At 32.0% G+C, this 18,057-nt stretch overlaps 3 protein-coding genes and 1 non-coding gene across 5 annotated transcripts; 1 reads left to right on the top strand and 3 right to left on the bottom strand.

Moving 5' to 3' along the window:
• Window positions 1-81: 81 nt before the first annotated feature.
• On the bottom strand, window positions 82-3,248 carry Bm4348 (Uncharacterized protein; the record flags this gene model as incomplete). Its single annotated transcript, XM_043076912.1, has 8 exons — window positions 82-173; window positions 338-428; window positions 1,288-1,428; window positions 1,649-1,801; window positions 2,054-2,164; window positions 2,265-2,339; window positions 2,560-2,662; window positions 3,205-3,248. 8 exons carry the CDS (start codon window positions 3,246-3,248, stop codon window positions 82-84), a joined length of 810 nt encoding a protein of 269 aa, XP_042932846.1.
• A 229-nt stretch (window positions 3,249-3,477) lies between these two features.
• Bm14630 lies at window positions 3,478-3,553 on the top strand. Its single transcript has one exon. It is a non-coding gene; the product is annotated as a tRNA-Phe (tRNA).
• A 2,389-nt stretch (window positions 3,554-5,942) lies between these two features.
• On the bottom strand, window positions 5,943-7,547 carry Bma-rheb-1 (Uncharacterized protein; the record flags this gene model as incomplete). Its single annotated transcript, XM_001900353.2, has 6 exons — window positions 5,943-6,035; window positions 6,432-6,564; window positions 6,661-6,717; window positions 6,850-6,932; window positions 7,049-7,188; window positions 7,496-7,547. 6 exons carry the CDS (start codon window positions 7,545-7,547, stop codon window positions 5,943-5,945), a joined length of 558 nt encoding a protein of 185 aa, XP_001900388.1.
• Window positions 7,548-9,263: 1,716 nt separating this feature from the next.
• Window positions 9,264-12,356, bottom strand: Bm18110 (Uncharacterized protein; the record flags this gene model as incomplete). Of its 2 annotated transcripts, none has more annotated exons than XM_043076910.1 (8): window positions 9,264-9,431; window positions 9,616-9,726; window positions 9,928-10,032; window positions 10,367-10,483; window positions 10,736-10,845; window positions 11,275-11,371; window positions 11,562-11,704; window positions 12,209-12,356. In XM_043076910.1, 8 exons carry the CDS (start codon window positions 12,354-12,356, stop codon window positions 9,264-9,266), a joined length of 999 nt encoding a protein of 332 aa, XP_042932844.1. The 2 variants fall into 2 exon arrangements, with proteins under 2 accessions (XP_042932844.1, XP_042932845.1); XM_043076911.1 differs by having other exon boundaries at window positions 11,562-11,769; window positions 12,209-12,216.
• Between the last annotated feature and the right edge of the window lie 5,701 nt (window positions 12,357-18,057).

The raw sequence follows: 18,057 nt of genomic DNA, 5'->3' as shown, positions 1-18,057 counted from the left end.
GTAAGTTATTAAAGCGTTTAATGAGCTGAATTTGAACTCAGACATTACAGGACTAAAACTGCTTTATATTGGATAATTGTTTCATTGCTCCAAAAATGAGGAAGCAAAATCTTCATTTGCTGTCTCGCCCAAATTTAAATTTTCCACTGCTGAATGCAAGGCCTTCGCATTGCCTAAATGTACCATCGGAAGTTTTTCGCTCAGCTTTAGTACAGAAGCAGCTACTAATTTAAAGAAAAAAAAACTAATTAAAATCTATATATAATCAAATTGATTTATGTCCTCGAGATAATTCTGATTTTACTCACTCTGTGTAAATGGAGCAGATAAATTGTACCTGAAGAATACGCGATCAAGGCATTATGAAGAAGTAACAACTGCTTACGCATTACTTTCCATCGATTCTCTTCTAGTAATCTCAGTTTAACCTGAAAAACAGAACCTCACTGTAGAATGCATTTTATTTTCGTTTAGGAAAAAGCTTTTTTTGGTTCTAGCTATAGCTACTACTTATCAAAACAAACGCACTTCGATGAACCTGGACTTTATATTAAAAACCAAAATAAATTTATGTCAAAAGAATTTTGCATTAATGTAGACTAAATACTGTTTATTTAAACATCTTCCAATTATAGCTAGCTTCTATGTGCATTGTCTAGAATGTTAAAATCTGTTAATGAAAAATGTTCTGCGTAATATGTTCAAAATTGCCACCACTTTTGTTATGAAGGTGTTCCAATCGACAGCCAAATTTACATTCGATTGCTAAAAAATCAGTTAACTCCCTTATAAACCATGTAATGTTGGAATATTGTAGAGGTCTTCCAATCTAACAGTCACTCTTACAAGTAACTGAATAATGTTCTAAACGGACTCTCACTGTGTAAAGATAAAGATGAACTGTGAGTGATAGCTCTTTACTCACTGTGATCATATGTTGTTGTAAGCCAACAACCACTATATATGAGAAGTTAAAACTATTATTTGGTATTTGGATTGAAGCTTTGATTTGGATCATTTCAGCACTTACACAATTCACTTTCAACAAACGATGGTACAGCGGCGACTATAGCAAGTACGAACACTTTGCAAACATTTAATGCACTGTTGGTACTATTTAATATTCGCTTTGTCCATTTCTCCCTATTATCACGCGAGTCAGAAAAGAACAATAAGATTATTGCTGACGTTGTAGAATTCCGACAACAATAACAACACATACTAATAAAAAATTCCCTAACTCTTGCTCTACTTTGGTGAAAAATGAACTAGAAAAGAAAAAAAGACCTTAACGTCAGCTTTTAGTTGTTCGTATTTTCTTCGATGCTGATTACATCTGAAATCTGCGCCTGCGATTGCTTCAGGACTTGCATTTGAGTGCTGTAGCGCCACTATTTCATTGCGATGCACGTCATATTCCAAACGAGCCTAAAGGTAACGTGACAGGTGAAAATTTATTTCGGCTTTTGCACTACCTTTTTCACAATTTGTTACACTTGGATTCTACTTTTGAAAATTCCATTATAAAGAACACTATGTTAAGTTAAAACCATAGAGGCAGTTTAAATTCGAATGGAGCTTTTTGTCTAAAAGCATCGAAAAACACCGGGATCTTAGCACTGATTTGATTGGAGTTAATGAGAACAACCTGGTCATAATTATGAATTGTTTCTATTGTATCTTCAAAAGTTTTCTCAGATAATGTCTTAATTGATGAAAGAAAAAACGACAAAGCTCGTTCTAGAAGTTCACCGTTATGTGCTACCGAACGCAGCGAATCACAGTTCGAAGAACACTCTGCCTAAAAAGTTTACAAAAATTGTATTACTACAATTTGCTACAATTTCAACTACTACTACAGTTTGAATAGCATCACTAGAAACCAAGATTTCACACACATGAAAAATGGAATTTGGTAGCTCCAAATAAAAGTTTTCAAAGAAATCATAATCAATCAGCTTTTGTTGCTAAAAATAAAAAAACTGCTTATAAGAAAAAGATTTTTCGAAGCAGCTATAATGAGTTCGAAGAATTTTTTAAGACAAGTACTTACTTTCAAACTCATTTCTTTCAGTGAGAGTTGATAAAGGGATTCCGCTAAACTTTTTTGTGCTTCATTCATTTGATGAAAATTTGACATGAATAATTTTGACATTGTTAACACCTGAAGCAAATTAAAATCCGCTTTTTAAAAAGATAAACAAATAAAATAAAATAATAATCAAAAAAAAACTAAGCAACCAATAGCAAATTAAGAAGCAAACCTGATTGTAATACTTGTGCAATATTTTCAGTTGTTCGATTTGTTCTTCTAATTCCTTGTCAACTGTGCGTTCTATCTAGATATTATTATTATCAGACCAAATAACATTAAAATACATATAAATTCAACATTAATTTTAATACCTTCAAAAATGGCGAAAAAATGAATTAACACCACAACATAAATAGAAAACAGAGACGAAACTAGTGAGGAGGGAAGAAAATAAAATATATAACAAAAGTTCTAGCAAAAACAGATGAAATTTTATTAAAGAGAAACTTCAAAAATTTCCTAACTCTTCCTAAATTTTCACATATTGACTGTTTTGTCGTTTTGTAAGTCGAAACGGTCCACTTTTTCAGTGAATCTATTTTTGCAGCCATCTGTGTCAAATTCAGTCTGAAATTAGTAAATAAATAAATATACATATATTTCAAATATCACTAAATTATTTCTCTTCCAAATAAAAATAATTGATGAAGATCGACGAACTGTGAAAACATTTGGTTAAAAAATGAGTTTGTAAAAATTCATTTGTTGAATTTTCGACCATGATGGCCATTACTAAACTTAAAGACTTGTAGGACTTCTAAAACTCGCTCACTATTTCCTTATCTGTTAAGGGATATACAGAAGGAGTAGGAGACAGCAGACTGCTTAAATTACAAATTCAATGCAAAGTTCAATTAAGGAAAAACAGGTTTTTATGCAGTGAAATCCTGCTTACACTGAAATTTTGCATTACAATAGCTGAAGTATGTATCTCTACGAAGTCAGTAGAACAACTTAAATAATCTTAATATTTTCTTGTGAGTCAATCGACATGCTTCCAGTTCGTATTTAACCTGTCGCAGATGGACATTAGCTCGATTTCATACCCAAAATAAAATTCGAGAAAAATATAACTCGGATTATAAGCTTATATGTATTTTAAATCTTACGTGTTGCATGCAATATTCCTGACTGGTGAAAACGATCGTCGCATTCCATGAGAAGCTGAAATAAATGGAGTAATAAAACTTTATTCCAATTATCTATTTAGAAATAAAAAATATGATCTGAGAGTTATGAATTAAAAAAATCCAACATAGGCTGGCTGAAAATTTTATTACTGTTTATTATTATTATTAACCACTACCCTGCTATTAATCTTAATTATTATCATATTGTTATCAGTACTGATACTTGTTGGCAATGCGTGGGTAAACAGTGCCGCCGCAAAGGCAACTCAGTCGGGAGAGCGTTAGACTGAAGACCTAAAGGTCGCCGGTTCGATCCCGGCTCGTGGTACCCTTTTCTCTTTCAGCATAATGAAGATTTATTCCTCTCCTGCGGAAGAATTTTCTACAATGCGCCCTGTCCTGTCATAATAATATGAAACTGTTAAGCTAGATACCCAATTTGCATTTTTAAAAGTAGTCGGCTCAAATGGAATGATTTAGCTGTAAACAAGTGACACACACTAAAAACCATTCTTAATCAACAAAAAAAATTTACAGTACAATGCAAGTATAAACTGTCAATCATTTCAATCACGAATAAATTTCTTCGGAATTGTTTGCTATGAACAGCAAATAATAAAAATATTGACTCTGCAACAGGTAACGACCAACACCACCTCAGGAATGATGTTTGTTGGGGCTCTGATTGAGATAAACACGACAGTGATAAACCTCTTCCTGATACTACGAACCATATTCAACAAATAAACATATATGCAGGTAAGACTTCTCCACTAACCTTACGTAACGATAACACAATTTATAATGAGGAAAAGTGAGACAAACCAAGTTAACGATCATCAACCTAGCCTAAACGATACCAGCTGAGACAAACACAAATGAATTACAGTGAAAATAGTAATGTTTTCTTGGGAGCACAAATCATTTTGATAATTCTAATAGAAGAATCATTTTCAGAGATAGAAGCCTTATACTTCCATTTCTTTCTTCATTGATTTCTATGAGGAATCCCCGTTTTTCCTCTCCTCTTCTTCCCAAAATAGCTTTCCCTATACATTCAATGGACCTGATTCGCTTCATGTGCAAAACGACCTTTTCAACTTACAGTATTTCAAAATTTCCGGTAGTTACAGTTCAACATAACTTACACTCATGTTTTCCATCATTGATATCAACCCCTTCAGTAGGAAAAATGAACAACTTACAAATGATGAAATAACTAGCGAACCTTAACAAACAATAAGCAATACACAACAATACAAACACTCACTCTAGATGAAGAGAATTTTACAGAATGTACAAGAAAATAAAAGGCTGAACCCCGCCGATCGTACCAATAAGTCATCACACTGGTAGACAGAATTCTACGAAGTTCATCTGTCAGTTAACAAAATCATAATCTCAAATTATCTCAGGAAACAAACCGAGATAAACTCAAGGAAATGACAATGCTTTAGAAAGTCAATGTCTCAGAGTGAAATCTGGCTTAATTTCAGATTGCTAGTTGCTACTGCAGAAAAATTACCTTCTCTCAAACTAATAATCTTTCATCCTTCATCCCGAAAGCATCAGAATCATAAAATTGAAAGCAAAACCGAAAGCATCAAATTATAATGAAAACATGAAGACATGAAATTTAAATCATATATGCATTTATGGGAATGTATAGATCCCGGATATGGTTAGAAAATAAGCTGGTAAAAACCAGCAAAATTTTGCAGTTACTAAAAAAGCAAACAGGACATTAAATATATCGCAGTAGTATCATGGTTACCAATAATAAGAAAACCTATTCATAATGCACGGAAAAGGTAAAAACGCAGGGAATGAAAAAATAAAAAGTGGAATAAAGGCGCAATCTCTATTACAATAGAAATTTCGCGAAAGTAGAAAAATTTCGAAAATAACATTCCACACCAGTCAGTGACAAAAATATACGAATACTTCTAATCCACAAAGTATAAAAGAAAATGTGGGAGGATTTAGAGAAGCTAATTATGGTGAACCAACTCTGGTTGCGAAAGGTTGGGATGGAAACGTGTGCAAAAACTTCCATTAAATTATTCATTATTTGTCCTCCTAATTCTAATTTAAAAATACAAAAATCATAACATATGTTCAGCAGCACAATGAATCGCCACACCACGATTTAGATATCCGCTGCCACCAATGTGGTGCAATTCCATACATATTATTCGAAAATATTAACGACTTCAGAGTAGAAGGAAGGCCTGCATAAGGACGACTAAGTATATTTACTTGAAAAAAAATATAAGATCGAATTCTCGATAAAAACTATTAAAACCTATCTTCAGTTTTTTCAGATGGTTTTAGCTTAGACGCCTTTTAGCAATAAAAAATTTCTATAATTTTCGACATAAAATGAAGTGAAGAAATAATATATATAATACAAACATAACGAAGTGAAAAAGCACAAAGTTGTTACTTGTATCAGCAAACTACTTAACATACTCCTTTAATGCACTTTGAGCATAATATACACGATGGCATCGACTAGGCCGTCGAATCAGAGTTATTAAATTCAAATTTTCACAGAACTTTTCGAACAATTAAATTCATAAAGATAAGGATGGAGTAAAAAGAAATATGACAAAATCAATATTTACAATAATTTACAAATGAGCGCAAAATTGATTTTGGCAGCGTAAAAAGGAGCTTCCTCATTCTAGCACAGAAGCTGCTCTGGCTTATTAATTTCAAGAAAGTACACAACCATTCCGGTTTCGTTTCATATTCCCATTGGCAATTTCAATTTCACGCAGCAAACAATCAAAGATTTGTTCCACAGACTGTAAAAAATTATCCGAAATTAGTAAACCGATAGTGAATCAACTCGTAGAAATTTTGCTTTAAGTAACTTTTGGCTATATTCCAAGAGAATGCTATATTCCGCTTTTGTTTAGCTCAGAAACTAAGGAGCTATAGTATAATGATTTCTTGTAAATATTTAGCCTTCTTTTCCTCATAATGTTACGCAGAATAAGCACTGAACAATTACAACGAGAATGCTTCGATCGTGCCACAATTTCACTACTTCAATTCCAGCAATCTTTTGTCCGATGATATTCTTCGACTAATCAAGGGATTTTTCATATTATATTTAGGAAGTGGTAAAAAAAACAAAGGTTTGTGATGTATTCTGAAAAAAAAAAAAAAAAACGAGAAAAAATGTATCGGAGACCTACTGTATTATCTTTCGCTGATGTTTCTAAAAAAGCAGCATTCCAAGCAACAGCCAGCTGCCGTCCCTCCTCTGTTGAAACATGACGTGCATTGAAGTGCAGATCCAGTTTATTTCCCACAACCACAATTGGTATACTGAAAATTAAAGTTTAATTTTTTGAGACCAGGACTTCACCAAAAAATGTTTCCAGAAAGTTCAATAATCAAACGCTAGGAAATTTTGCCACTCACTTTTTGTCCCCGAGATTTTCCATTATTTTATCGTAAATCGACTGAACTATTTCGAATCTGCAAACAAAAGTAATGCTCAAATCAAAGTAGTAATAAAAGTAAAAGAGAAGAGAGTATTCTACCACTGAAACGAAAGTGGAAGTAACTATGTATAATACTCGTGAAATAAACGAATTCTTGTTAACTCACGACTTTCGATCATCAATCGCATAAACCAGGATATATCCATCAATGTCAATTGCACAGCTACGAGGAAACAATGAGAATTCTTGCTGAAAGAAATTAAAAAATCTGTTTCAAAAATGAATGTCTGAAAATTTCAAAATCACTTGTCAAGATGAGCAACGATTTCACAAAAATACTCGATGATGACACAACAGAGGCTTACTTGTCCCGCAGTATCAGTTATTTGCAAAGCAAACTGCTTTCCATTAAATTTATAAGATTTTGTATAAATATCTTCAATAGTTGTATCATATGCATCAGGAAAATTACCATACACAAACCGTAACGTGATAGAAGATTTCCCTAAAAAATAAACGAAAAGTAATAAAAGTAATTTGAACATGCTCTGTGTTTGATCTCAAGTTTTCAAAATCAGTTGTTAAATATTTCATACACTGTTTTTTTTTTTTTTTTTTTTTTTTTTTGCGTCGTCTTAGAATGGCAGCGTTATATATTATTTCCATTTAATTAGGTTGATAATGACAGTAAATTCACTTCACTCTTTGCATAATTTAATACAACTCAGCACTCTATACTCAGAAGATTCCTTTCATCACTCTACTTGTTCTCTACTACTATTGACAATATTCAAAAAAGAATATTAACTAACCAACACAGGGATAACCCATCACAGCAATTTTTCGTTGAATAGCATTCGCCATCTGCTATTGTTACAACAAATTTTCTCTTATAAAAAATGGTTGATCTAAATAAATAAAATTTATGAAAAACAAAAAAGCAATTAACAGGTCCAATTATGAATTCAGTTAAAAATATAACAATTATTTTATTTGTTTTAAATCTAAAAAATAAAACTAAATTGCAGAGTGTTAGGAAGATTATTTTTCGTAAACTTTCCTTTAAACGTTCGAAGAATGATACAAGAACTAATTTTAGAATAAATTTACAATATAATTCCTAGCAATTTTTTCAGTTGTACTACCACAAGATATCCTTGACTGCATAACTCATAACAACCAAATGATATTACATGATTCGAACAGACTTTTGTAAATTACCCTGTTTATTTTCAACATAGTAATGTCTGCAATGAGCAGTTTTCAGAACAGCGTAAAATTTCAATTAAAAAAAAAAGTATTAGAACTCACCGCGTTTGCACATAAGACGCATCCAACTGCAAAGTGCAGATGTTCGCCCAAATTCGAAGATATCTACCCTTATGAGAAAAGGGTAGAATCAACGAACTATAACCCTGTGGAACAAAAGTGAATCACAATAAAAACTAAGGCCTTTCGACGTTAAAGCAAAATACTCAAACTTATGGTCCTTCCTCTCCTTAAATGTATGTTCTTAAGGAGAGGAATGTCTAAGCATAAATATGAAGATTGATGGGATAAACGGAAATTAAAAACACCACCTCCAAGCGTCTTCTTCACCCATCAAAATGTTCCTCTCACTAACCATTATAGAATAGCAGTTGAAATTGTGCTGTAATATATCTTACATAATCTCCGCAAGACCTTATGTTCTTATTCATTCTAAGTGGTATCGGGTTCGGGTCATGTTGGGTCGTGTGGGTCGAGGTTAGGTGTGAAAGGCAGTGACTGAGATCTGATATTTTTTATGATCAGCCCCTATAAAGAAGCACTCGCTTGGGTGACGTTGTTTAAATATCTGCAATGTAAATTGAGTGCGAAATAGAAAAAAATAGAATTGATTGCTTATCAGTTAATAAGGCCTAAAAATTGTGCAAGAATCTATATCGTTTGAGTTCTTAGCAAATTTGAAATCTTTAGAAATGGGAGAAGGAATGTTATTTGTAAAATTCTGCTTAAGTCTCTTTAAGTTTGACCACATTGTGCTAAATGACTAAACATTCAGAGATTAATGCGAATTGTTTTTCAATACCGTTAAATCGGTCGTGAGCTTGCAACTTCAAATATAAAACGCTTTGGTAGATGCGGAATAGAGGTGGTTAATGAAAACATTTTTATTTATGATTGTTTTAACAAACTATTTCAACATTTCAAATTACAAAGGAATTGCAATTCAGTAAATGCATTTACAACTGTTTGAGGTACTGTCTGTCAAAGCACTCAAGAGCATAGCCCTTGTTTTATTACATTTCTCGGAAACAGTACCAGCGGTGGTTGGAAGGTGGAATGTACTTGTAAAATTGATTTGAATAATATCACCTTGTGCGAGTTAACGGAAATCACTTTCCCAATTTTTCTAACCAGTAGTTTTTTACTTATGAGAATGATTTCTTCGAGATTTTAGGCTTGAGAACTCAAAGTATTCCATTTTTCTACAAAGAATCCGGACAAATCTTCCAATCAAACTTTACAAATTTCAGTTCACCATGAGAGGCTTTAAGCTTTAGAAACATTGTAAGAAGCTATCTGTAATTTGAGCACTTAATCACTAATGATTTTATTTTGTGCACCAATATTTTTGGCATCAGTAGGCTCAGTGATAGCAGCTTGACGCATCTTTCTAGCCACTATTACCTTGTGAAAATGTATCATCCGTTTGTGAATCTGTGCGTCAGCAATGAATTCCGGTAGCCATTTGAGGCACTCCACCTGGAAAAATAATTAAAATTAGTGCTCTGTATACACGAAAGAATTCGAATTCCTTGATTTATTTCTCATTATTTTCTCTACGACTTGGTGTTTTTAAAGTAAAACGCTGGTAAATTATTCAAAAAAATCGGACAATTTTTGAATTCAGATGAACTAAAAAATATTGCTTGTAGGTGCAGTTAACCTTTATCTGATGAGCAAAATATCCAGTTGTATGCTTTATGATTCCGATTGTTTGCACAGCAGATCTAGCGTAGACGTCAGCCTTTGGTCGGAAAAATGACGGTTTTTTGACCTAAAATAAACAGTTATTGCAAAATCTAAAATTATTTTAATGAATAATCCAAAAAATTTTGTGAAAATCACTGCTGTTTAGACACCGGGTAAGTATAGTAAAGTAGTTTTGTCGTTTTTTTTTTTTTTTTTCCTTCGTTCTGTGAAGGAAATGCATATTTTCAATTCCAGATATTAAATCTATATGTAGTTGACCACTCACCTTGGCTAGTTTTGTGACCACAATCATTGGATTCACTTCCTGTATTATAATATTGGTTTTCGCATATTCTTTCTGCACTATTTTCGTTAACCAAGAGATATATTTCTAGAACCTACGTGGTCATATCTTAATTTCTAGCAGTTTCGAAATAAATAAAATATAAGACGTTGAATATGCATACCCAGAATAAGTTAAAACTTCAAAACTTTTAACTAAAGGTTCACTTTAAGGCTTTCAGGAACACGGATATACCTTCAAAAAGAAAAAAAGTGATAACAGCGGAGGACACAGACACTAGAAGTAGTGTAATGACATTATTATGTTATAAATCGAGGTATAGGAATTGGTATAAAATTGTTTCGCTTATAAGTGTTAAGTGTGTGACATTAATTGCGGTAATAATTATGATCCCTCCTCAAAACAACGTGGAAAACACAACCTTCGATGCGGCATACACACTGAACCAGCGTAATTTGTAATATGCCGAGGATGAAGCTACATTGACTATAATGCCTGAATTTCGTTCATACATTTGCGGTAATACAGCTGCCATTAGCTAAATATCGGTTTATTGAAGTGCTTATTAAATATATTTCATTTCTATTTGAACTTGCTAATACTTACTTATTCAGTATTAATCTCAGTTGCTGTTACCCATATTGCTGTTCATTACATCTTGCATTTTATCATTATGACTCTCATTCTGTCCAGACGAAATATCGCAAACATCTCTTATAATGAAAGATTAGAATGAAAATCAGAGCGTCAAGTGCCTAATATCTATTGTACGAGCAGAAAGAATATTTACCAATGTTACAGGAATGATATTGATCACAGTGATATGCCTGAATAGTTTAACACCTCCGTCAACTTTGTGGTACAAATCGGGGTATTCGAATGTAGATCCAACGCTATTCACTGAATAATGAGTAATGTGTAGTTAATATGCTTAATATGATTCCGGGAAATGAAAACACAGAAATGTGACATAAGGTAATCCGTATTTGGGAAGGATAAACGTAACGCTTTTAAATTTGTTAGAAAAAAAAATGCACTGAGAATAGTAACAATTATGTTTGAAAATAATTCAATTTATTTTATCTTAATTCCGGAGTCCCATATAGAATTCCATAGAGGATGCAGTCAAATGCAACATGTTTTATGTCATTTTTAACTTTCAAAAAATTTTTCATTGATGTTTTAATTCCATTTATCTTCCTATCTTCATAATCTTAACATATCCCACAAAGATACATACATAAACTAATAGGTGGCTTATGATTCAAGCATACGAGATTCTAAAATAAAAAAAGGCCAAGAAAACATTTAAATTTATATGGCATGAACCCAAAATGCCGATGTCGAGTGCTCGGATTTGTGACAGCAATGAATGTTCGTAGTAATCAATATCTGCACTAGAAAAATCGAAAACAATTGTTCGAACCTGGAAGCTCATTTATCTTTACTTGAGGAATTAAATTTAAACTTGTAATTCACAGCATCCAATTTACTGAATTAGAGTTTGTTTTACTTCAAAGTCACATTTCAAATTCTTAGCTGTTGTTGTATAACTGGAATAGTTAGTGTAGCCTTTGTGGTCTCCCATTTGCTTTAGTATTCAAAAATTGCATTACCTCCGAAGAAGTTTCTTTTTCAATTTGGGCTTTAACATCGTCGAGTCTTGATTGTGTGCGCGAAACCAGTAATATCGAAAAACCTTTTCTTGCTAATTCGAATGCATATCCTTTACCTATACCATCTGTCGCACCAGTAATTACTGCAACTAACTTCCGTGACGTGGAGGCAGGGATTTCTTTCAAGGTAAGAAAGTCGGTGTATGTTCTGTAATGGAAGTAATTTATCAAATCAAATTCTCATTCTAGAGAAAACTGAACAGGACTTTTTGAACATTTAACTCACAATCCATTTAAATTTTATGGAAACTGAAAAAAAAAAAAAAACGCAGAAATTAAACCAATTAACTATCTTATCAAGAATGTGACTTCACTACATAGAGAGATTATAATTCATAAAGAAGCATGAAAACACTTATGGTACCACTTTATTGTTTTCCTTCCGGTAATTATGCTCATAATTGCAGAGAAAATTAAATCATATGAGTTTTCCGTGTAATTTGATTATTCAATTTTATATCATTATGTATTGCATGGTGATTATTGCTACATTGCGCAATTCCAGCTGGTATGCTAGATCTTATTACACTACCTTAAATTATAAGTCAACGGCAAAGTTTTGTTAATTATGATTTTTAAGAAATCACCTGCCCATTTAGCGCCAGCAACTTCGCGGAGATTGCGTGGTTCAGCTAGGAAAAACGGGTAGACTAAATTATAAACTGTAAGCATTAAGCGATATATGGTAAATAGTATATACATCCAACCGATAATGCTTACCGTGGAGAAATCCATTTGCTAAAATTGGAAATTTGAAAATCAACAATTTTTTTACTTACTACCAATTTCGCATTTTGATGGTATTTAAAGCGCAGACTGATGTGAAAATTGATATCTTTTTCACTCAATAAAGCCTAATTTCTTTTCTAAATATACTAAAGCTGAAAAATTTCTTTTAGCCAGAAATATGTAGTATTTTCGTTAAGTTCTTTCCCTACAAATGAAATTATGTTACTGAATAAGTGAATAATCTTTGCTTCCGATACCTTTTGAAATAATAGTCTACCAAAAGGTGTCTTTTTCGCTATTTGTTAAACAGTATGTATAAAACAGTCCTTATATGCATAACTGATTCAATTCAATAACAAAGCAAACAAACATAGTTTAGACATAAATTTAAAATGTGTATGTACATTGCCGTAAAATTTGTGGCTGCATAACACTGACATTTTATTCTTATTTACAATTCCTATAACTCCGTCATAGCTTTGTATATAACCTTAGATAAATCTCAACCGAAATTGTAGGAATTATTCTTCGTCAATTACAAACAAAGATGAAAATTTCAGAATAAGGCTTTTTAAATTCTAACAGTAATCACTCTCTCGCACTTCTTATAAAAAAAAGTTTTCCGATTGTTTTTTGATTGTCAATTTTTAATTCCAAACTGTCCGTCTATGAAAATACTGTTTATTCAGGCATCTCTCATATCTCATAACACCTGAGGAGGATTGATAGTTTTGGTAAAGATAACAGAATAAATGTTAGTGAAAACAAATCAGTTTTGAGTCAAACAAAAATATATTACAGGAAACTTGAGTTTTTCATGCAAGAAACGGTGCCATACTTATTAGAGATTTCATGTTAAAAGAATCAAATAGAAAAAATTTTAATGACATCCGTGTCAAAAAAATAAATAAATAAAAACGTATCCTAAATATATTAACGAATAATAAAATTATCGAATCTTTATACAGCTACATGCTAGAAAATTCAAATGCAAAAGTAATTTATTCTGGGATAAAAATAATCTAGTATATTCTGGGTTGAAGATGACTAGAAACTTTCAGTATCAGAATTGTCAGTTCAGAAGACATTGCAGGAAAAACGGAAAGTAGTATTTGCTGAAGGATAAAACAATTTATTGCTTACTACGATATAGATTATCAAAATCCCTGGCTGCTAAAAACTCATTGACTGAACATAAATCTTTTGAATACATGCATACACATTTCAAAGAAGTGGAATAGAGATAGTTCATTATTTGAAATTGTGACAAAATCATAACTTTCAGTTAACGATTAATAAGAGGAACAAAAAGATCTACATTTCATCTCCCAGTAATTCATTGTAACTAACAGCTATGAAAGTCGTAAAAAATTAGCTATCAAATAATTTATTTTAAAGTTGAAGGGGACTTGACAGCAGACTAAGAAACTGTTTGAATTTTAAATTACTAAGATTGCGATGTTGTGAACAACTCAAAAATTACTGACATAATGACACATATAAGTACATCTGGATTAAAATATAAGGAGTAAACAACATTTAATAAATTCAAGCAGACTCTGCTCTTACTATGGATACTGTCACCGAGTGAACTTTATGCTGGAAAAAGAAACAATTTATTTTGATGGAACTTATCCCCACAGAATTGATGGATTTTTAATTTCAGATGTGAAACATAAGATGAAATGATTGGAAGAACGGATGAGCACTACTCGATTGAAATTTTAAACACTTTTTTATTCATTTAAATAGAAACTAAATCAAGAACAAAATGCAGAATGAAATAGATGAGAGAGAGAGAGAGGGAGATGGGTAATTGTTTCAAACGGTTATGAAAGAGAAATGTATAAAAAAGAATGAACGAAGATGATGTTGACATCGTTAGTATCACATAAGAAATGGATCAAAAAGGTCGACAGAAGGAAGGAAAGAAGAAGCAGAATGAAGCAATCTTTCTATAGGCTCTAATAAGGTCAAGCAATACTGAAGACAATGAAATAATTGAACATCGAACAAGAAAGCATAATAGAGCAGAGAAGTTCCAAATTACTGTCGATCGTATCGAGAGTGAAGCACGAAGGATTGTCAGGAAATAATATAAAATTGATGGTATCTGCTGAACCGAAATATTACAGATTGGAAAAATGTTATTGGTAAGGACATGCGACCCGAATATGGACAGATCAAATTTGATCATTTTAAAGAATAAAAAAGTGCACGACAAGGTCATTATTATCAGTCCCCGTTTCTAAAACTGCGTTTCTATGATAGTTGAAAAGAAAAAAAAAAATATGTAGACTACTGAACCAAAAAAGATCCCGTTTACCATAATGATCAACGTACAAACAGAACACGATCAAATATTGCAACACCTTATGTATTTCTTTTTCTCTAAATGAAATCCTTTTGAAATGTTTCATTTGTATAAATTTTCTCATCTTGCGTTTACATAGATTTCGGTTGAACGCAGTTACGCTTATGCATTATAAATCTAGGGTTTTTAATTTCATCTAACAGACGAATGAGAGATTAGCTTCAACAGCTTACAAAAACTATTTGCTGCTATAAATAGTGGAATGAAGCATTGCAAAAAATCAAGTTTAATTAATTATTTAAATACCAATATCACAATGTTTCTGCGCCATATTTTCGTTTATGTCAGAATAGTCACTTGAAATTTTGGAAAAAAATTAGAAACTTTGTTTAAAAAGAAAGTTGTAAATTAAATTATACAATTGCAATATATGAATGACTTTATCAGTACATAAATATGAAAAAACCTGTCGTGTTACAATCAACAAATTAGTACGGTTACACGACAGTTAAACTTGCTTTCGAATTTTTTAAAAATGAAAATGAAATTAAAAAGAATTGACGAGAGAACTAAAAAATTAAAATGTTACAGAAAATAATGTCACTACAGAGTGTCTATAAAATGTGAACAAACGTTTTCTATAAGCAATTGTCATGACACTTTATAGCTTCCATTTTCTCGAAAGCAATTCTACCTTTATGTCCTTTTCTCATTTATTCCATTTTCAAATGAAAATCTGAACAAAACACCGAAAAATCAGTGCATATTTCCATTCTTACATCTCATTTCCAAGACGTAAAAAAAGTATTAAACGGAAGAAATATTTCTCTAAAACGTCTCACATCTCGCAGTAAATAATTTTCTTTTACATTATAAACAAGCAAAATTGCAACAGTGTATTTCACAATTCACGTCTCAATTTTGCTTCACCAAAATCTTTAGTTATACTTACTAACTGAACAGAGTCATGTTAAAGCAACTAGTTAATAGTTTTGCTTTGTACCAGCCGGATATCCAATATATTTCTTGTTCTCTAAATGATTGAAAAACCACTATACATCATTCTAGTTTTTGTAAATGAATGATTTTCAACTTACATTTTTTTCCTATATCCTGTATTTTTTCCTATAATTTTCCTATATTTGTTTTTATTTGAATAACACATTTTTCATGTTTCTGTACATCTACAAATTCTAGGCTGATTGTCACACAAACCAATATTAGCATTTCAAGCTTTTGTATCAAACAATGAAGAACCTACTGAGTTTGCTGCAGCTTCCTGTCACACCAACCGTCATAAACTGAATTACTATTTTTTAAACTCATAAAAACGTATAGACAATATTTTAAGATAAAATACACATCGACCAAAAAATTGGCAGAATTTTCGCGAAAAAAGATTAGACCCTCATCAGCTGGTAACAACGTGAGGCGAAAGTATCAAATGCATCTTCCCACAATATAGCCCAAATTGTTGAATTTGTGAGTACAATTCATGCTCTTAAAATCTTGTCCTCACTAATCGGACAATAAGTCCGAAAGTCCCGAAACAGTTTCCAAAAAGCAGTCGAAATTAAGAGCCATGATGAGGTTTTCAGACTGTCTACGTCATGCCCTACAGCATACAAACACATGCTACCGAACTTTTTAATAGCACTTTTTCATGCTTTGAGATCGATATGTTAAAACACTTTTCTGCCTGTTTCTTACAACTAACAGCTGTTCAATCCAACCTGCCAAATTCTCGATAAATTCGGACTGCTTCTGTATGTCTGCACTGAAAATATTTGAAACCCCAACCGATAACTATTCGCATAAAACTGACCTTTAACAAAAATTGTCACACCACTTAACAGGAGGTTTATGAATGTGACACGCAAACAGAAATATATCTATTTGTTTGAAGTATTGCAGTATATTTTTAGGACCTTAGTAAATTGTTGCTTATGCAAAACAAATATGAACATTCACAAAATATTAAAATGTTCAAGGATTTATATATCCACAGGTAATTCAGCAGACACAATTCAAATCATAGAAACTTTATAAGTTTAATGATATTGGCACTGCAAAGATTCCGAAATTCCAGAATTATATCGAACTCTAAAAAGAAAAGTGTTCAATAGTGGCGCCACCCCTTCCACCATTTAATACTCAAATTTTAACTTCTCATTCTTGAGGTGGCCAAAGAACCCACGCAATGTGCAAATTTTTTCATTCTCTGTTATTAAACAATTTAAAAGCCTTTATCATTTTCTAATTTTCCTGCATTTAAAAAAAGTTAAAATCTAAATAGAAACAAAAGGACCAATTAAAGCAAAAAAAAAAAAAAACGAGGACTGGCTGGAGAAATGGAGAAATGTACAGAAGTGAACTGCAATCACAACCCCAAGCGAATCATCCTCTCATTAAAAGTAGCAATCTTGTGCTCCACAACTGAAATTGCTAATAGTCAAGTCATCACAAATCAACTTCGAGACCACACATAAGAGTAACGTACCGACTATTAACTACCAATTCTTATGTACTGAAAATCCGAATGTATGTCTCAACAACTTCCTCATTATAATCGATGAAAATGTATACATCCAATGCAAAAATTTAACACCCATATCTCAAATTACTTACTAAAAAATTTTGCCTCATCAATGGTCGTAAATAGTAAAATCAGGCACAAAGAAAAATTGAATTTTCATACCATTAAAACAACCATTAAATCAAACACTGCATTCATAGTTCAATCCAGAAAAACATTCAGCAACAGGAAACCAAAAAAAGAAATCCATATGAATGAGCAAATATGAAGTTGGTTTCATCAAAAACAAAGTTAGCGAGAGAATAAGAAACAAAGGCACTGAAGCATAGGAATGCGTCCTGAAGCTTTTTTTTGACGCGAATTATAGAAGATGACCTGTCAAAAATAAATTACCGAAACTCGTAACCAACTCCCAGGCCATAACAACTCCAGCTTTCTGTCGGATCACAATCTGTAGAATCACTAAATACTAAAAGAATTAGTTTCAAATAAAAACTTAAAAAACATGAAACAAAAGCAACACTTACTTTTCCAACACTACAAAACTGTGCTTAATCTCAAGCATAATAGTTATTGGACCTGGTTTTGTTATCTGTTTCACATTTACAGTATATGTCTAGTACTTTTTTGTTCTAAAAAAAGCTCACCGAAAAACTCAAAAGTTAGTAGATCACAAGTGCTGTGCGGAAACAAAGCAGCTACAAACTCTGGAGGAAAACAAGGAAAATTTTTTCTTTCAGAAGTGATAAGTTATTAAGACAAAATAAGATGCATTTTTTAAAGATGTATTAAAATAAACAAAAAACTAATCAGTGTAATTACTTGTAGAGAAGAATAATTAGTAAAGAGAGTCGTCT

This window comes from Brugia malayi (genome assembly GCF_000002995.4).
Source record: "Brugia malayi strain FR3 genome assembly, contig: Bm_v4_Chr1_scaffold_001, whole genome shotgun sequence".
NCBI classification, from domain to species: Eukaryota; Metazoa; Nematoda; class Chromadorea; order Rhabditida; family Onchocercidae; genus Brugia; species Brugia malayi.
This window is presented reverse-complemented; position numbering and strand designations above follow the sequence as displayed.